The sequence below is a fragment of the Lynx canadensis genome, chromosome A2 (assembly GCF_007474595.2).
Source record: "Lynx canadensis isolate LIC74 chromosome A2, mLynCan4.pri.v2, whole genome shotgun sequence".
In the NCBI taxonomy this organism is placed as follows: Eukaryota; Metazoa; Chordata; class Mammalia; order Carnivora; family Felidae; genus Lynx; species Lynx canadensis.
In genome coordinates, this window is record NC_044304.2 from 70,086,695 (window position 1) to 70,104,916 (window position 18,222).

The following is an 18,222-nucleotide window of genomic DNA, read 5'->3' on the forward strand; positions in this document are numbered from 1 at the left end:
TAGATTAAACATAATCTCAATAAAAATCCCACTGGATTATTTTGTAGATATTGATTCTAAAATTCATATGGAGAGGGAAAAGACCTGGAATATCCAACACAATGTTGAAGGGAAAGAACAAAGCCAGAGGACTGACATAACCCAAATTCAAGACTTAGCACAAAGCTACAGTAATCAAGACAATTGGTATTGATGACATCAGCAAGATGGTAGAATTACAGGTTCCCAAATCACATCTCCCACAGAAGCAAATATTTGATAGCTACCCACAGACAAAAGTGACTGTAAGAATTTTGGGATCTGGGGAGGAGGTTGTAACACTTCAGTGGAACCCAAGACTGAGGACAGCCACTTTGAGAAAGCGGGCTCATGCACCATTGGCAGGCCTGTTGACTATCATCTCAGCTGTGGAACGGAAGCAGCCCTGTCCTGGGTGGCTCAGTTCGTGAGCATCTGACTCTTGACTTGGGCTCAGGTCATGATCTCATGGTTCAGGAGACTGAGTCCCTCATCAAGCTCGGCACTGACAGTGCAGAACCTGCTTGGGATTCTCTCTCTTTCTGCCCCTGCCCTGCTTTCTCTCACTCTCTCAGTCAAAATAAATAAATGAACTAAAGAAGAAGAAGAAGAAGAAGAAGAAGAAGAAGAAGAAGAAGAAGAAGCCACCTTGTCCCTCTGTGGACTTGGCTCAGTCTCTGCTTGTTCTTGGTTCTGCTACCAGCCCCTCCTGCCAGGGGGTGCAGGAACCATGCCTGTCCATGCCCCTAGTAATAGGGCATGTTGACCTCAGACCCAACTACAGTCCCTGAAGTAGTCATGTGACCCAACTCTAGCTCCACTCCAGAGGATCTTGAGGCAGTTATACCTGCCCAGGAACCTGCTCAGGGACCCAGCAGTAGACAAGCCCTTGGGCATCTCTGCTAAACAGGTCCACCAGCTTCAGATCCGTCTGTGCTCCTTGAAGCAGTCCTATGACCTTACTCCAGACCTGTTCTGTTGCAGTCCAGAGACAGTCCTGCATATGCAGGGACCAGCCCAGGAATCCAAAATGAGAATGCTTTAGGGACCTGGCAGAAGTTACACTTGTTTCGTGCTCCTGCTAACATTCCTGCCAACCACAGACCTGACCGTGGACCCACACCTTTTGTAATTGTCCCATAATGCTTTCATAGTCTGCTCTACTGGTTTTTTTTCCCAGTCTTTGTTTTCTTTGCTTTTCAGTCTTGAGGTTACAACTGAGATATCCTCAATTCTAGAGGTTATTTCCCCATCTGTGTCCAGTCTACTAATAAGCCCATAAAAGGCATTCTTCAGCTCTGTTGCACTGTGTTTGATTCTTTTTGGCTAGCATTTCTTTTTGGCTCTGCCTTAGTATTTCCATCTCTCTGCTTACATTTCCCATCTGTTTTTGCATGTTGTCTATCCGTTAGACCCGTAGCATATTGGTCGTGGTTGCTTCCCAGTCTAGTAATTCCAGCATCCCTGGCATTTCTGGTTCTGATGTTTGCTTGCTCTTTCCCTTCAAAATGTGTCTTCCATTTTGGTCTTTTGATAGGCATAATTTTTCTTGATAGTCAAACATGAGGTACTGCATTAAAGAAATTGCTGTACATAGGCCTTTAGTAATGTGGTGGTGTGATGTTGGGGAGGGAAGTGTTCTATAATCCATGATTAGGGCTCAGTCTTTCAGTGAGCCTGTGCCTCTGGACTGTGAGTTTCACAAATGTTTCTAAGTCAGTTTGCTTCTCTTTCTTAGCTGGGAAAGTATGGAGTTGGGTATTTTCTCTTCTCCCAAGTGGAATTCTAGACTGGCCTGGAGTCTGTGGTATTTCCTTTCCCTGAAGTCAATTACACTCTAATAACACCCCAGCAGGTTAAGATCTGATTAACTAGTTTCCTATGAGGACAGGCCTTGACAAGAACAAAGTGCTCTAGGGACACCTGGATGGCTCAGTTAAGTGTACAACTCTTGATCTTGGCTCAGGTCGATGAGCTCATGATTTGTGAGATTGAGCCCTGCATCAAGCTCTGCACTGACAGTGTGGAGCCTGCTTGGGATTCTCTCCTTCTCTCTCACATGTGTGTGTATGTGTGTGTGTGTGTGTGTGTGTGTCTGCGCGCGTGCATGCTCACGCATGCACACGTTCTTGCTCTCTCTCTCTCAAAATAAATAAACTAAAAACAAACAAACAAACCAAAGCACGCAAAGTGCTCTTGGATGTTTCAGAATGGTTCCATTTGCCCTCTCCCCGCCAGAAGCTTGATGAGATTATTCTCTGATATCTACTGTGGGGACCTGTTAAATATCTGAAAGTAGCTCTCATAATATTATGGAGGCTTCCCTGTGACTGGAGTTTTTGACTCTCAGATTTGTCCACATTGAACTTCCAGCAATTTGTCAATTACAGTTCAGGGTTTCCTACTTTGGCAAAGGTTCCTGCAGCAATTTCTGCTCAAGAATCTTTGCTTAGCTTTCTCTGTGTCTCTCCCTCTGTTATGGATCCAGGGAGAGTTGATTTTTGAGTCTGTTCAGGTTTTTATGTGTTGCTAGGACAGAGTGGCAGTTTATAAGCACCTTACATGCAGAACTGGAAACTGGAAGCCTCATTAGTTTTTGATACTCTGTAGAAAATTAATTCATTAATTTATTTAAGAAATATCCAGTGGGGGCGCCTGGGTGGCTCAGTCAGTTGAGCGTCCGACTTCAGCTCAGGTCAGGATCTCACGGACCGTGAGTTCGAGCCCTGCGTCGGGCTCTGGGCTGATGGCTCAGAGCCTGGAGCCTGCTTCCAGTTCTGTGTCTCCCTCTCTCTCTGCCCCTCCCCCGTTCATGCTCTGTCTCTCTCTGTCTCAAAAATAAATAAACGTTAAAAAACAAAAAAACAAAAAAACAAACAAACAAAAAAAAGAAATATCCAGTGAATATTTACTCATCCAGGAACTGCTCTTGGTACTGTAAGGGTAAAGCAAAAAAATATCCCTGCTTTCCTGGAGTTTACATTATTATGGAGGTGATACAATAAAAAAAACCTGATATACAGGTGACCCTTGAACGACATGGGTTTGAACTGTGTGGGTCCACTTATATGCGACTTTTTTTCAATAAATGCAGTATGGTGCTATACTTGTATTTTATGATTTTCTGAAAAACATTTTCTTTTCTCTAGTTTGCTTTATTGTAAGAGTACACATAACATACAAAATTTGTGTCAATAGACTGTTTATATAATTGGTAAGGCTTTTGGTCTATAGTAGGCTATTAGTAGTTAAGTTTTGGGGGGTCAAAAGTTGGATTTTCAACTGCGTGGGGAGTCAGCATCTTAAGCTCAGTGTGGTTCAAGGGTCAACTGTATAACACAGTGTCAGGTACAAATAAGTAAGCAGGAATAGGGAAAAATATGAAGCAAGAATAGGACATAGGGAGGGACTGGAGGCAGTACTTCAGATACACTGGCCAGGAAACATCTCTGTGAGAAGGTGACAAATAGGCAGAGACCTAAATAAAGACAGGAAGAGAATCTTGCAGACATGCAGAAAAGCATCTCAGGCAGAGCAAATCATGACTGCAAATGCTTTCAGGTGAAAAACGTGTTTGGGGGGTGTGGCTAGGAGAGTGAGGTAAGAGATAAGAGAGGTAGCAGCAGATCGTGTAGGGATTTATAAACTGATGGAAAATCATTGGAGGGCTTAAAGTGAAGAATGACATGATTTAACACATGTTTTATAATGATTATTTGGCTACAGTGTGGAGGATAGGCTGTAGCATTGTGAACTGGATGTGGGAAGGCTGGCTAGGAGGCTATGACAATCATACAGATGAGAAATTACTACGGCTCAGACCAGGGATGTGGCAGTGGGATTGATGAAAAGCAGTGGAATTCTGTCAAGCTAGGCTCAACAGGAATTGTTGGTGGATTCAATGAAGGGTTTCTCCGAGTTTCTCTGCAGTTTCTCTGAGTCTTGAGTCAGGAATATGTGCAGCTCCATGACGAAAAGAACCATCACTTTTGGCAGGTCACCAACCTGAAGAGGCTTCTAGTTTGTTCTCATGGGTTTCAGTTTATCTTAGTTCTTTGTTCTAGTTCACCCCTGCTTTATGTCTGACTTTTCTTCCTGATTCAGGCCAACCAGCAGCTGCAAAGCTTCCACAGATTTATTCACCAGCTCCCACAACTATGTAAGGTCTATTTTTATAATAAATTCCTTATTCTGAATCATTCGGAGTAACTATACTTTCCTGATCAAAACCCTGACTAATCAAATATGATATGTTTATTAGCCCACTGAATAGAGATGTTCATTGACCAGTTGAACGTGTAAGTGTAAGAGATGTTTTAGCTGTTTCCACGAGTTAGGGATGCTTCATGCTTTGTTACTATCCTGTGGTAAACATTTTTTTTTTTAAGTTTGGTTTTAATTATATTGTATTGTGGTCAGAGAATGTGGGGCTACTTTTTTTTTAATATTTCTTGTGCTTGGGAAGAATGCATGTTCTCCGTTTGTTGATCTTATGGGTATTTACACAATAAGTGAACATAGATATCCATAGAACCCTTAATAACTCTTAATAAGCAAGATAATACAATTTTAGGTGAATATTGATGGGGACTAAGAAGGTCATTACATATTTGCAAAATAAACAAGACATAACAATCATTAACTTATATACATGTAATACATAGTCTCAAAATATATGAAGCTTAGTGAACTACAAATTCAAGGAATTTTGATTTATAAATTACACAAATTAAACAAATTAATAACAAAAATTAACAAATCAAGTCATATTTATGTATATGTGTGTTGCTATGCCAATGAAGCAAATTGTATTTCCTGTAACAAAATGAAATTTAAATAACATTTATTAAGCTACACATCTACTTTTTGAAAGTTGAAGGTCAGCACTCTAAGGGTAGAAGTTCAGCATTTGTATGTTCTTACCTCAACCTGATAGTTGAATTTATAAAATAAAAGCCAACTGAGGAATATTTGTTTTTACCATGCAATTCTGATAAAATTACATTTTATAAACACATCCATATGAAAAATACAGATTCACTTATTTTAGAAGCTACATCTTCCAAGTGTTGTGAGCTGTTATATACATTTTCATACAAGTTAAATACTTAAAGAATTCAAGTGGCTTGTTCCAGACCAAAAAAAGAAAAAAGAAAAAAAAATAAAAAGGAAAGAAGCACACTGTTGTCCTTGTCAAGCCTGCCTTTCTAGGTTTATAATCTTCTGTTTCTGATTTATGTATTTTATTACTTCCTTGTCCATTTGAACATTTCAAAGTACTTATTTTATGCCTCTTTTAGATTGCAATGTATTTCAAATTCCTCCTGTTCCTTCTATCTGTGGATTCTCTTTCTGGGCAGTGGAGTTCCTAGAAAATATTATTTTCTAATATTTTTGTTGATGAGCTCATATAAAAATGTCAATTGTCTTCTCTCTTCAGTATCATTATTAATTTAAATTAAATAGTGGCTACCGTGCCTAGTGTGGATGCATTTATAACATTAAACTCAACTTCCAGTGCTTGGTTTCAAAAGTTACCCCAGAGAGGAAAAGATGCCTCCTGGTCTTTGAATCCATTATCTACTTCCACAAAAATGATGTGTAACAATCACAAAATACCACTGACATACAACCATAAACTTTCATTTCATGTTTCTGGGGTCAGCTGCAATTTGGCTTAGGTGGCTTTCATAATCTTGGCTGCATTTACTCAAATACCTGGGGGTCAACTGGCTGTTGATTGATTTAGCCTGGTCTCAGCAGCGTTCCCCATGTGTTTATCCTCCTCTTATACCACACATGTACTCCCCATGACAGTAGAGCATCAGGAGAGAGGTCAAGCTCAATTGCGCAAGTAATTTACATGCCTCTGTACTTGACTCCCAGTAGGAGGTGACTGCACAGTTACAGGTAAAGGGTATGGTTATAGAGAGGGATGAAGAATTGAGGCCATTTTATGCGATCTATCACAATTTTAGAAAAGAGACATTCTCTATTGTCATTTATTTTTTCCTGCTAAAATAATAAGCTTAAAAGAAGAGTAGCTCTTTTTATAAAGGACAAATATAAAAGTCTGGATGTGATAAAAATCATGATCCAATTTTTATTACATTTAAAAAAGTCATAAGGATTACGTAATTATAGAGGAAAAAGAAAACTATGTGACGTACTTTTTGGAATAAAATGGAAAGAAATACAAATTCTAGGGCACACATAAGATGATTAATCTCAACAAGTTTTGACACTAACTCACTCAGAGGTTCCAGACATTAAAATAAATCTCTTTGTAGCTGTAATCCCCCAGCTGTTTAAGATATGAAGGTGCTTAGGCTGATTCAGTCACTTCTAATCCTTTCTCTGTTTACTATTTCATTCCTGTCTGCCTTTCCTCTCCGGTGGAGCCAATGGCTCCTGTTTTCTTTTCCCCATAGCATTTTGCTCATTTATTATTATTTTTTTAATGACATCATATCTTACTCAGGAGTTGGGGTAGGGTTGGGTGCGAGGGACTATTCATATCAAAAACAAGGGCCAAATCTCACATGAAGCAGAAGAATGCACTGCATATTGCTAGACCAGAACTCACTGAGGGCAAAGACTGCTATTTCCCCCGTACCTAGCACAGGGCACAGCATGTAATAAGTATTCAAGGAAGGTAGTGTGGGGTGGTGCTTGAGTGTTCGGGCTCTGGAGCCTGGCTTTCTCGTTCAATCTTGCCTATACCATTTATTTTGGACAAATGAATTAACTTCTCTATTTTTCAGGGTTTTTTTCAGCTTAAGGTAGGGTTGTAAGTTATTTCATAGGGTGATACATGAAAACCACAAATTAGGTTTTTCTTAAGTAGTGAAAAAATTTATTGTGATCACAGTCATCTTCATTAATCCAGTGATTAAACTGACACCACAATATTAATTATTGATTTACTACATTAAACTATTTTAAAAAGCAGTAAACTTATAGGCAATGTTTTTTATTCCTTCTGTGATTAGTATTAGAGCAATTAGAGAGCCTAGTGAATAGTGTTGTTGTAAGTATGTTAGCTTTTATTATTATTACAATTACTGTTGGGGCTGATGACAGCTATTAATGTGGCAGGAAAAAGGATAGTATGGACTGGATTGTGTCCCCCATAGAAAATATGAGCACCTCAGAATGTGACCTTATTTGAAATTAGGGTCTTTACAGAGGTAATCAGGTTAAAATGAGGTCATAGGACAGGCCCTAATCCAATATGACTGCTGTCCTTATAAAAAGAAGAGATTTGGATACACACACAGCGAATGTCACATGAAGATGAAGGCTGAGGTCTCCAAGCCAAGGAAGGACAAATATTGCCAGCAAATTCCTGGAAGCTAGGAGAGAGGGATGAAACATATTTTCTCAGAGGGAATCAATCCCACCATCACCTTGATCTTGGACTTCTACCCTTGTTTAAGCTACCCAGTTTGTGGTCCTTTGTTGTAGCCACCCCAGCAAACTCATTCAGAGGGGCTATAGCTATAGGCAGCCTGCATCCTTCTCTGGTGAGTACATATTGATTCCTGGCATTCCTTATGGTATGCCAGATAGATTTCAGCTTTCATCTCTCCCACCTTCCTGGCAAATTTATTTTTCTTTCTTTTTTTCTTTCTTTTCTTTTCTTTTCTTTTCTTTTCTTTTCTTTTCTTTTCTTTTCTTTTCTTTTCTCTTGAGAGAGGGAGCACCAGTGGGGAAGAGGGGCAGAGAGAGAGAGAGAGAGAGAGAGAGAGAGAGAATCTTAAGCAGACTCCACACCAAGACTGACAAGGGGCTCGATCCCACGACCCTGGGATCATGATCTGAGCTGAATTCGAGTCGGCGCTCAACCGACTAAGCCACCAAGGTGCCCCCTTTCTGGTCAATTTCTTAATGGTTCTGCCAGGTCTAGGAGCTCAGGACCCCAAAGGATATTTTGAGGGCATACCTTTAACCCTCAACATAATGCTTCTGGCCCTGAGCAAATCATCTCTCCTGGTCTCAGGTTCTTTATCTCCAAGATGAAACTCTTCAGGCAAAAGTGTCTAAGTGTCTCTCTCCAGCTAAAAATGTGATGATTCCTGCAGCAGTGATAAAGGTTAGCTTGACCTTCCATAACTCTCTTCGTTTATTCTGTTAGAGAACCAGCCTCTATAAACATACTTAAACTTCATCTGGAATATAAACTATATGTGTTTTTTTTGTTTTTGTTTTTTGTTTTTTTTTTTACAGCATAGCATATTGGAAAAACATGGCCATAGAAATCAGATCTGAAATCTAATCTTGATCTCAGAATAATTATCAGATTAAAATATAAAATAATATCATTTACTGTCTATAAATTATGGTTTAGGGTAATTTTTTTCTTATGCCTTAAGAGAAAAATCATTTTCAGTTAGAATGAATGAAAGTAAACCCAGCATGTGCATGAAATGAAATATTGAGACTTTAGATTTTTCCCTTTCTCAGTCCTACCTGCACTCTTTTTTTTAAATTAAAAAAATATTTATTTGAGAGAGAGAGAGAGAGAGAGAGGGGAGGAGAAGAGACAGAGGGAGACACAGAATCTGAAGCAGGCTCCAGGCTGTGAGCACAGAGCCCAATGCAGGGCTCGAACCCACGAACCGTGAAATCATGACCTGAGCTGAAGTCGAACACTTAACTGACTGAGCCACCCAGGTGCCCCATATCTGCACTTTCTAATGTTTTTTTTTTTTTTTCCCCCTCAAAGAATAAATCAGCTTCTGACTGCTCAGTGACAGCCACATGGCTTGTCTTTTAGAAGTCGGAAAGGAAGTAATACCACTGCAATATTGGGAGTAATGATATGTGTCATTGGACACAACATTTTTGCCTGGTGCTAAACCTTTTCCTAGGGTCACACTTGGTATTAGGCTGTGTCCTGAAGTCTTTGCGAAGCATCTCAACATGTAGTAATTCAATAAGCCAGTGTATGCGTGGTTCAACATAAAGGACACTCACAAAGGAAGCCCACGTGGCTTGTGTGCAGTTCTAATATGCTTACACAAGGAACTTGTTACAAAAGCCGTTCCTTTATTCATGGGTTTTTGAACACAGACTATGCTTTTTCGATAAATAATTTTTCCAGGGATTGTTCTTCATAGCGCTGGTAGCCTTCCATGTTGTTTTATTGCTTATATCCAATGAGAACATAGGCATAATACAAATTGTTATGCATTATCTTGGCTTTTGTTTGGAAGAAGGAACACACACAATGCCATACCAAAGTGAGTTTATTGACATTCCTTGAAGGTGGTATGATGGAAGAGAAAGCTCTGCCTGAGTATCACGTGACATTTCTCTTGCTGATGTAAGCAAAATCAGCCCAGTAATGTGGACTTCTCCTGCTATTGACTAGAACAAAGACTTTTAACAAAATTGTTATAGACATTTCCTTAGATAAATTGGAAGCTGCAGGAAGTAGGCTAATGGAACAATATTTACTCTATATACTACCTCTAGGCACCTTTTTTTTCTACTAAAACAAAGGGACTACATGTCACTAACAGGAAAATAACACTTTCTCTTTTGGACCTCATGATGGCTAGAACATCCATCCCAGATTTTTATGATATAGTATTGCAGTAGATTTAATAATGAACACTGAAGTACATAATAATAATAATAATAAAGCACCACATTTGTTATGTAAAGTTCTAACTACTTTCATTTGAAAGTGTTTCATCTTGACTGGGAAATCATTTGTGGCAACTTAGAAATTTTTTGAACCCAAATTTTGGACACACAGTTTGACACATGGACTGACAATGCCATAGATGTAACATTAAAACTGTTCTGGAAAGTCTGGCTTATTGACTTGCCACACAAATATACTTACCATGAAGGGACATGTGGTCATGGATTAAAAGAGAAAAAGATTTAGAAGCCTGCCAAAGAATCCCAGATCTCTTTTTCTTAATTTTCTCATGGCCCGCAAGAAACTGTGCTACAGCGGTGATGGGAAGGAAAAGTTCTCACAACCACTGCCAACTTCTCTCTACATAGGAAGTTACAGAGAACTCCTACCCTGAAGAGGCAATTTCTAATTTTAGGAGTATCATTTTCATGTGATGGAATAAAATGTCATATCCATAAAATTATTATGACACTTCATAGCATTTTAAAAGCATTTTTCTACTTGAAAGATAAATTTTCTCTTGCTTATTGTTCTTATTTATCCTCTAGTTAAGGGTAATACACTCTTACCAAACTAACTCTAAAACGTTTTGTTTTAGGAGAATTGTGGTTTATAAGTGATTAATATAAAATGTCTCCATGGAGAAAATTCATATTTTTAGTAAAAAAAAAAAAATTAGAAGTGGTAACAAACAGATCTGCCTTGCCCATTGAGTCACATGATTGGGGGAAGTTTACACCTCCAGCTGATGGAATTAATAGCATAATTATACATGTAATGAAAAATTATACATAATTTTCATGTATTCCAGCTTCATATGTTAGGGAATAATAACTAAAGAAACATGACTTGGGACATGGGGAAATCATAGAATCATTCCATAACAGCTGTCTGTTCTCCTCTTCCCTTTATTTACGATTCTGTGCAAGACTGTCATACAATCTGGGACCCTGTCAAGCAAGATTTGCTTCCTTTCAGCTGACTTTGACATCAGTATTTCTTTTTGGAATTTTATACTTTTATCAAATACTGATCTTGTAATGAATGCTTTGTGGGACACATTTAGAGCCATGGCACCAGGGCAGGAGGGAGGAGAAACAGGAAGAAGGAAAAGTTAGTTGAAAATCCATTTATGCCCGAGATATCTATCTCTATATATTTTCTAGGATACCTTGTTCCTTCTGTGTATGGGTGGAATAGACATCAAGTAATCTAATTAATATGTTAATTAGATATTTGTGTAAATGTAAAGCTCCTCACGAGCAGGTTCCATCTTTTGAACATCTTCCTCCCTTGCCAATGCCTAACAAATAAGAGAAATACTAAAAAGAGAATGGAGTGCTTGAATTAATGAGTGTTTACACATGTATAACACCAAGTTCTAAAAATGAAAGATGCTCCCTATACTAGATATGATGTTCAAAGAGTTAAAATGGTGAAATGATTTGTATTATTCTTATGCTCTGATTTTATAAATAACAGCTTCAATGGAATTCATAACTTTTCAGACACTGAAATATGTACTGAATTTTACAGATCCCTCAAATTTATATTATGTAACTTGCACATTCCATCTTACCTTGGCAAATACTCTTTTAGACAATAATAGAAGCTAAATTTCTGAACGTATTACTTCCTGATTGACAATAGATACACAGCAGCAAGGTGTGCTGGACATTATAAATAATTCCTACTAAAAGAAGTTTCATTTTGGAGGGCAGGAAATACAATGTGCTGCCTGTACACAAACCCATACAAGGAGCAGGAGGCATGGCTTCCTGTGAAACTGACTTTGTCTTAAATGTCTCACATTTATCCCTTGTTTAGTATATTGGAAACAAACGATGTGACGTTTCAACAGTGAGGCCCCTTTAGCTCTTCTTTTCCCAGTGAAGAAAAACACTTTCACTCACGACATATTTCAGACAACATGGATAACAAGTTTAGAAAAATAGAGATTCACCATTATGTTTGCACTTATTCCAAATGGAATCAAGAGGTTAGGCTGTCTTTGGAGCCTGCAACTGTTTTCTTGAAAACACTAAGTTTTCTGAGATACCTCTTTACTGAGTGCTAAAAGAAACTGGATCTCTATTCTGATAAATCAATGTGCCTCTGGGGGTGTTAGGTGTCTGCTCCAGGAGGATTGCTATGGATGAAGAAGGAGTATTATATTGCCCTTGACCCCGAACAAGCACCATCACTCTCTGCAGCTTCTTGTTTAGTGTGGTCCCCATGGGACAATCAGATGTGAAGGAATTTGAACACCATCATAAAGAAAAGAAAAAAAAGAAAAGAGCATGAAAAAAACAGTATCAAAGTTAAAACAAAGTTTGTTTGCCAAGCAATAATTACCTGGCTTTAACAAAGTCGTGAGATTATCTATACATTTTTTTCCTTTGTGAAGGAGAACTGTAGCTAGACCGAACAAAGCAAAACAGAACAAAACAGTACAGAACTCAGGTATTCAAACCAACCTAACATGGCCTTCTTCCCTCTCTCCTCTTTGCACCATCACATTCCACACAACACAATGTGGGGAGAAGCCTCGTCCTTTATGCTACATAATGAGATTCCTTCGTGTGCACAAGTTTTCTGCTTCTTGTGTGGTAAGTGCTCATGAGGGGTGCACCCCTCCTAGACTTCTCTAAACTCAGGTTGAGCCACAATCCCCACAACCATTGAGATGCACCACATTGCATCAGCAGGAGGCGTTTTTCTTGCTTTTGTTTTTTGTTGGAAAGTGTAATATTTGCACCATATGCCTAGGTCGTTCCAGCTAATGGGACTGATGCCACATATGAATCATGAGTTGAATGTATAAAAACTGCAGCTTTGTCACTGCTGTTTCTGGATGGATAGTGTGCACAGGGAAAAGTAGAGTGGGAGCAAAAGAAAATGTTGATTGACTCCTAGACCTGGAGTTGCTCGTTAGAAATTATAAAAAATGGTGGCTCTGCTCAGAAGACATGGGCATAAAAAAGCTCGGAATGCTTAATGCTCAAATTTCCCTAAAATTATATAAATGGAAGTAAACTTTTATTACCATTTGGTCAAGTGTAGCATAACTTGCATTCATATTTCATTGTTAGTAATGGAGGTATGTGGAGATACACACAGACCTTGAGACAGCTGTTGTTTAATATTGCATACAGGCTAGCAGTTCATTGAGAGTAGAGGAGATAAGCCTGAAGGTAGGATCTCAGAAGAAGGCAGTTCTTCATGCACAGCTTTTGTCAATCCTGATTTGGTTTGAAAATAAAAATCATGGAATACCAAAATCAAAGGAGAGTTGATTCAGGGAAAGGGCAAGGGGATGATCCCAGAAAGGGTGATGTGATTGCCAGGAAAATGTCAGGTGAGTTTCCATTTCCTCATTCAAGTCCAAAGGTGCTGGTTTCTTCTACTGCTGTTAGCAGCTTTTCATATAACATGGAGTATGAGGGATAAGGTGGAAGATCCAGTCGGTTGAAGCATGTGTGTGCCCTGAATGGGGAGAAAAGATTGGTGAAGGTGTTTGTTTCAAGGTACAACTGGTCTGTATGTATCTGTATGTATCTGTGATCAATCTGAAGGTATGAAGCAAAAGGGAATAAAAAATGAGCACAACCAGGTTTTGGACCACCATATAAGATTGCAACTAAAAACGATGGCCTTCTAGGCATGAATAAACTAGTTGAGGGAGTAGAATAACTAGAAACATTTACAAGCAAACCACACTCATCAATCGACAATATCAGTTTTATTCTGCAGTTGAAATATGAATTGGATGTGATCAGTGAAGGAGGCAGAAACGTCATTAATACTACAGGATCATATTCCCAAGTCTCCTTGTCTAGCTCTGATTTCTGGGCCACAGTAAACCATGTGTATTGATGTAGAGATGCCACCGCATGCAGTGCTCTATCAAGTCAGGTGTGCCCTGGAGACAGTGTGACTCTTCTGTTTCAGGGGGACACAGCTAGCCTGACATCAGAGTGCGTCACTTCCAAGAACAACTGAGCTTTTGGAATAGTCTTCCCTGGTTGCCTGGAGCATCCCTGTGCCCTGAGTTCTGCCTTATTTGTCATATCCTTCATTCATCCTATGGGCCCACGCACACCAGTATCTGGTCTAGATAACGAATGGCTTTCCCTGCCTTGCACTAATGCACGGACCAGGACCAGACCCCGTATTGCCTACATAGGGCTCAGTGGTGAGCCTGAGAGGCCCAGGACAGTTTCCCCTCGTGGAACTTCAAATAACCTGACTAATTTCTTCCTGTCAGATGTGCTTTGTTTTTATGGAATTGTTGGTTGAGGCCAAGGTCTATACCAAAGTAGGGAGAAAGATGGATGGGTGCAGCTCAAGGTCAATTTAATGTCTTTTGCTTCCTAAAAGGTGTGTTGCAATGGTGTCTTGAGAAGCCAACCAGCACAGAAGAAGGGCACATGAAAATGGAACGAAATAAACTAAACTAAACTAATCTAAACTAAACTAAAATAAAATAACAATAAAAGAGAAGAAGATAAAACATCACAAAACAAACATATACACAATAAGACTAAACAAAACTCTAAGCAAAGAGACCATTCCCCTTCATTTGAATTTCACTTGGGATACTGAATTCTTCTTTTAATTACAAGATCCCTAGGGAAGTTGTGTATTGTTTATACCTTTGTTTTCAGAGTTCCTGATCAGGCTGATGCAGTGCTCAGGGTATGAGAGAGATTATTTGGGTGATGGGGAGGTGGGAAGAGGGAAGAGGGAAGAGGGAAGAGGGAAGAGGGAAGGTGGGTTCTCCTGCACGGGAAGAATAGTGGGAGGATGCTGATGTTTTTGCCTCTAAGCATCCATTCCTCCTTCTCCTGGCCATAGCTCCCTCATTGTTCTTGGAAAACTAACCCCTGAACTCCTTGTGCCCCCACAAGCTCCAAGGGTGGGCACAGGATAGGAGTGTATCTGGCCTTAGGTCTTAAGGATTTACCTGGGAAGAAGCATAAAAATAGACCAAGATTAGCAGAGTCTCAGATTATGATTGAAGATTCAAACAGGCCTCTGTTGACCTCACAAGAGAATAATTAAAATATCTTACCTAAACTCATTTGAGTAAAAGTGGAAGAGCACTCAATGTAGGATGACAATTACATCGACCCTTCTCTATGTTTAGAAAGATTAAAACAAAGACATGCTCTGGTTTCTGGCTAACCAAGTTAAGCAGGGTGGGAAAATCCCAAGTATGCTTCTGAAACTAGCTGAACTAGTTAGGAGCAAGGTATGAGCAGCCATCATTGCCTTGGTTTTCTTCCTCTGGCCATTTTAACTGGCACTCATGAGTGGAAATGTTATGTCAAAAATCCCATATTTGCAAAATAGCTGGAACCAAATGAATTGTGTAGAAGATAATTTCTGGGAATAATCTGAAAGCATTAGCAAATGGCACCTCTTCAAGACCTAGCATGGCTACCCAGTTTCTTCAAGTTGCTTTTACTGCATTTATCACCAGCTTTGGTTAATTCTCTTAAGTAGACTGTAGTTTGTAATTGAGAATGAATGAACACAATCAAATCATGGTTTGATTCAGCATTCTTCTTCTTTTTTTTAATGTTTATTTATTTTTGAGAGAGAGACAGAGAGAGAGACAGAGCACGAGCAGGGGAGAGGCAGAGAGAAAGGGTGAGACAGAATCTGAAGCAGGCTCCAGCCTCTGAGCCATTCAGTGCAGAGCCCAATGTGGGGCTCGAACCCACGAACCATGAGATCATGCTGTGAGGTGAAGTCAGACGCTTAACCGACTGAACCACCCAGGTGCCCTTGATTCAGTATTCTTAAATGCTTGCAGTTCACCAGGCATGGTTCTGACAGCATAGAACACCTGCTCATTCCCTCCCTAGGCTCTGGGCCCAGTGCTCCCGTGTGCAGTAGGTGGCAGAGAAAGCACAAAACCAGGGGTTGGAAGACCTCTATTCTGATTACAGCCTAGCCACTTGCTAGCTTTATCACCTTGGGAAAGTCAGTTAATCTTTCTAAGCCTCAGTTTTCTCACTTGTAAAATGAGGGCAATAATATATGCTCTGTGTACGTCAGGGGGTTGTAGTGAGGACCAATGTTAGAATGCACATAAATGCCTTTTGTAATCTGTGAATATTTATTTATTTATTTATTAACTTTTCCTTTCTTTTTTTTCTGGTTTTCTTTATTTTTTTTTAATTTAATTTTTTTATTTGTTTAAATTTACACCCAAATTAGTTAGCATATAGTGCAACAATGATTTCAGGAGTATATTCCTTAGTGCCCCTTACCCATTTAGCTCATCCCCCCTCCCACAATCCCTCCAGCAACCCTCAGTTTGTTCTCCATATTTATGAGTCTCTTCTGTTTTGTCCCCCTCCCTGTTTTTATATTTTTGTTTCCCTTCCCTTATGTCCATCTGTTTTGTCTCTTAAAGTCCTCATATGAGTGAAGTCCTACGATTTTTGTCTTTCTCTGACTGACTGATCTCACTTAGCATAATACCCTCCAGTTCCATCCACATAGTTGCAAATGGCAAGATTTCATTCTTTTTGATTACCGAGTAATACTCCATTGTATATATATAACACATCTTCTTTATCCATTCATCCATCCATCGATGGACATTTGGGCTCTTTCCATACTTTGGCTATTGTTGATAGCGCTGCTATAAACATGGGGGTGCATGTGTCCCTTCAAAACAGCACACCTGTATTCCTTGGATAAATGCCTAGTAGTGTAATTGCTGGGTCATAGGGTAGTTCTATTTTTAGTTTTTTGAGGAAACTCCCTACTGTTTTCCAGAGTGGCTGCACCAGATTGCATTCCCATGTGAATCATCTAAACATAAGATTCTCTTAATGCAACCACAACTGCAGTTATAATTTCCGGAACTGTGTCACACCTGTGGGTACTCAAAAGCCTCTTTCATATAAACCACTGGTAAATGAATCACCCACCCTGATCTCCCATTTGTGCAACTGATATTTTGGAACTCCACATGAATCTTTTCAATCATGCCAGGTCAATTTTCACTCTGTTGTTAATCTAGGGTTCCAGCATTTTGAGATAATTCAGGATTTAGATTGTGCCAATCACTGTATTATTTGCCCTGATACTTTGTAACATCTACAGTGTCTCCTTGATTTTTTCCAAGTTGTTGATTAAAATGGTAACCAATGATAGCATGCTCCTCCCCAGAAGAGACCACTTTAAGTCTGGCCAAAAGCAAACAACACTACTAAAAGCAAACAAAGCAGCTCTCTGCTGCTGGTTGTTCAGCTAGTTGTGAGGCCAATTTTAGAAGTCCTGTCTCCCCTTCATGTCACTTTCTTCCACTGTCCAACCATAGCCTCCCTGTACATATGGTTCTTACTCTCAGGGGTGCCTGAGTGGTTCAGTCAGTTGAGTGTCCAACTTTGGCTCAAGTCACGATCTCATGATTTATGAGTTCAGGTCCTGCATCAGGCTCGCTGCTGTCAGTCTGTCAGCCTTTCAGCGCAGAGTCAGCTTTGGATCCTCTGTCCCCCTCTCGCTATCCCTCCCCCATTTATGATCTCAAAAAGAGAGAGAGAGAGAGAGAGAGAGAGAGAGAGAGAGAATAACAGATGGTTCTCACTCTCAGCACTACTAAACCTATTCTTTTTCAACTTGAACCTCTTGATCCCCAAATCCAGAGGCCCATTCTCTGCCCACACCTCCTCAAGCTTTTTAAAAGCCTTTGATATCTTTTCTTCTTGAACATCTCTCTCCTCTTGCCTTCTCTATGGCTTCTCAGTGGCTGTCAGTTTCCCTTCCAAACTCCCAATGGCTCCCTCAAGCCTCCTTTGTAGACTTATAGCCTACAGAGCAGGGTTTTTCACCTTGGCACGACTGACATTTTAAACTTGATAATTCTCCATTATGAGGGGCTGTCTTGTGCATTGCAGGTGTTTAGCAGCATCCTTAGCCTCTACACTAGATGCCACTAGCCCCTCCCCAACAACCAAAAATGTCTCCAGACATTGCCAAATGTCCCCTGGGGGGCAAAGTCATCTCTCCCATCCCTCTTGAGAGCCATCCCTATAGAGTAAGTCAATATCTACCTCAACCAGGCCTTCCCTTCCACCTGTGCTTGGGCTCAGTCTACATCTGCAGTGGAGCATGTTGTTAGAATTCTGTTTTCAACTTTTAGGCCAATCTGCCCATGACTCATAGTTCTGGAATCCCTGGTTCCCACTCCAAATGTAAACCCTTAAGTTCCCCTCCTCTCCTTTATTCCGTCTCCATGCTGCCTTGTGGTGTGTCTATTCAGACTAGCTTCCACGCTTTTCTTTCTTTGGAGCCTCTCCTCTGTTCCCTCCCCAGTCCTTGTTGTATAGTAAGGAAACTCTCCCACTCTCCCTTTCTGGACGTGGCCTACAAGTCTTAGTATCCTGTCTCAGTCCCCAGGAGTAGAGATGGTCAATGGTCATCCTGCCACATTCTTTGATGTGAATGAGCACTTTGCTCACTCTCCACTACCAATTCTAGATCATTACTTTTGAGTCTTTGATAAAAAATTTATGTTCCTTTTAATC

At 39.9% G+C, this 18,222-nt stretch overlaps 1 protein-coding gene across 1 annotated transcript in view; it reads right to left on the reverse strand.

The window, feature by feature from the left end:
• Positions 1-9,258: 9,258 nt before the first annotated feature.
• HECW1 (HECT, C2 and WW domain containing E3 ubiquitin protein ligase 1) overlaps positions 9,259-18,222 on the reverse strand; it is a 301,849-nt gene continuing 292,885 nt past the window's right edge. Inside the window, exon 28 of the mRNA XM_030307704.1 lies at positions 9,259-13,159. Within this exon, the coding sequence (XP_030163564.1) occupies positions 13,048-13,159 (112 nt within the window). The 3' untranslated portion in view covers positions 9,259-13,047. The remainder of the gene's footprint in view (positions 13,160-18,222) is intronic.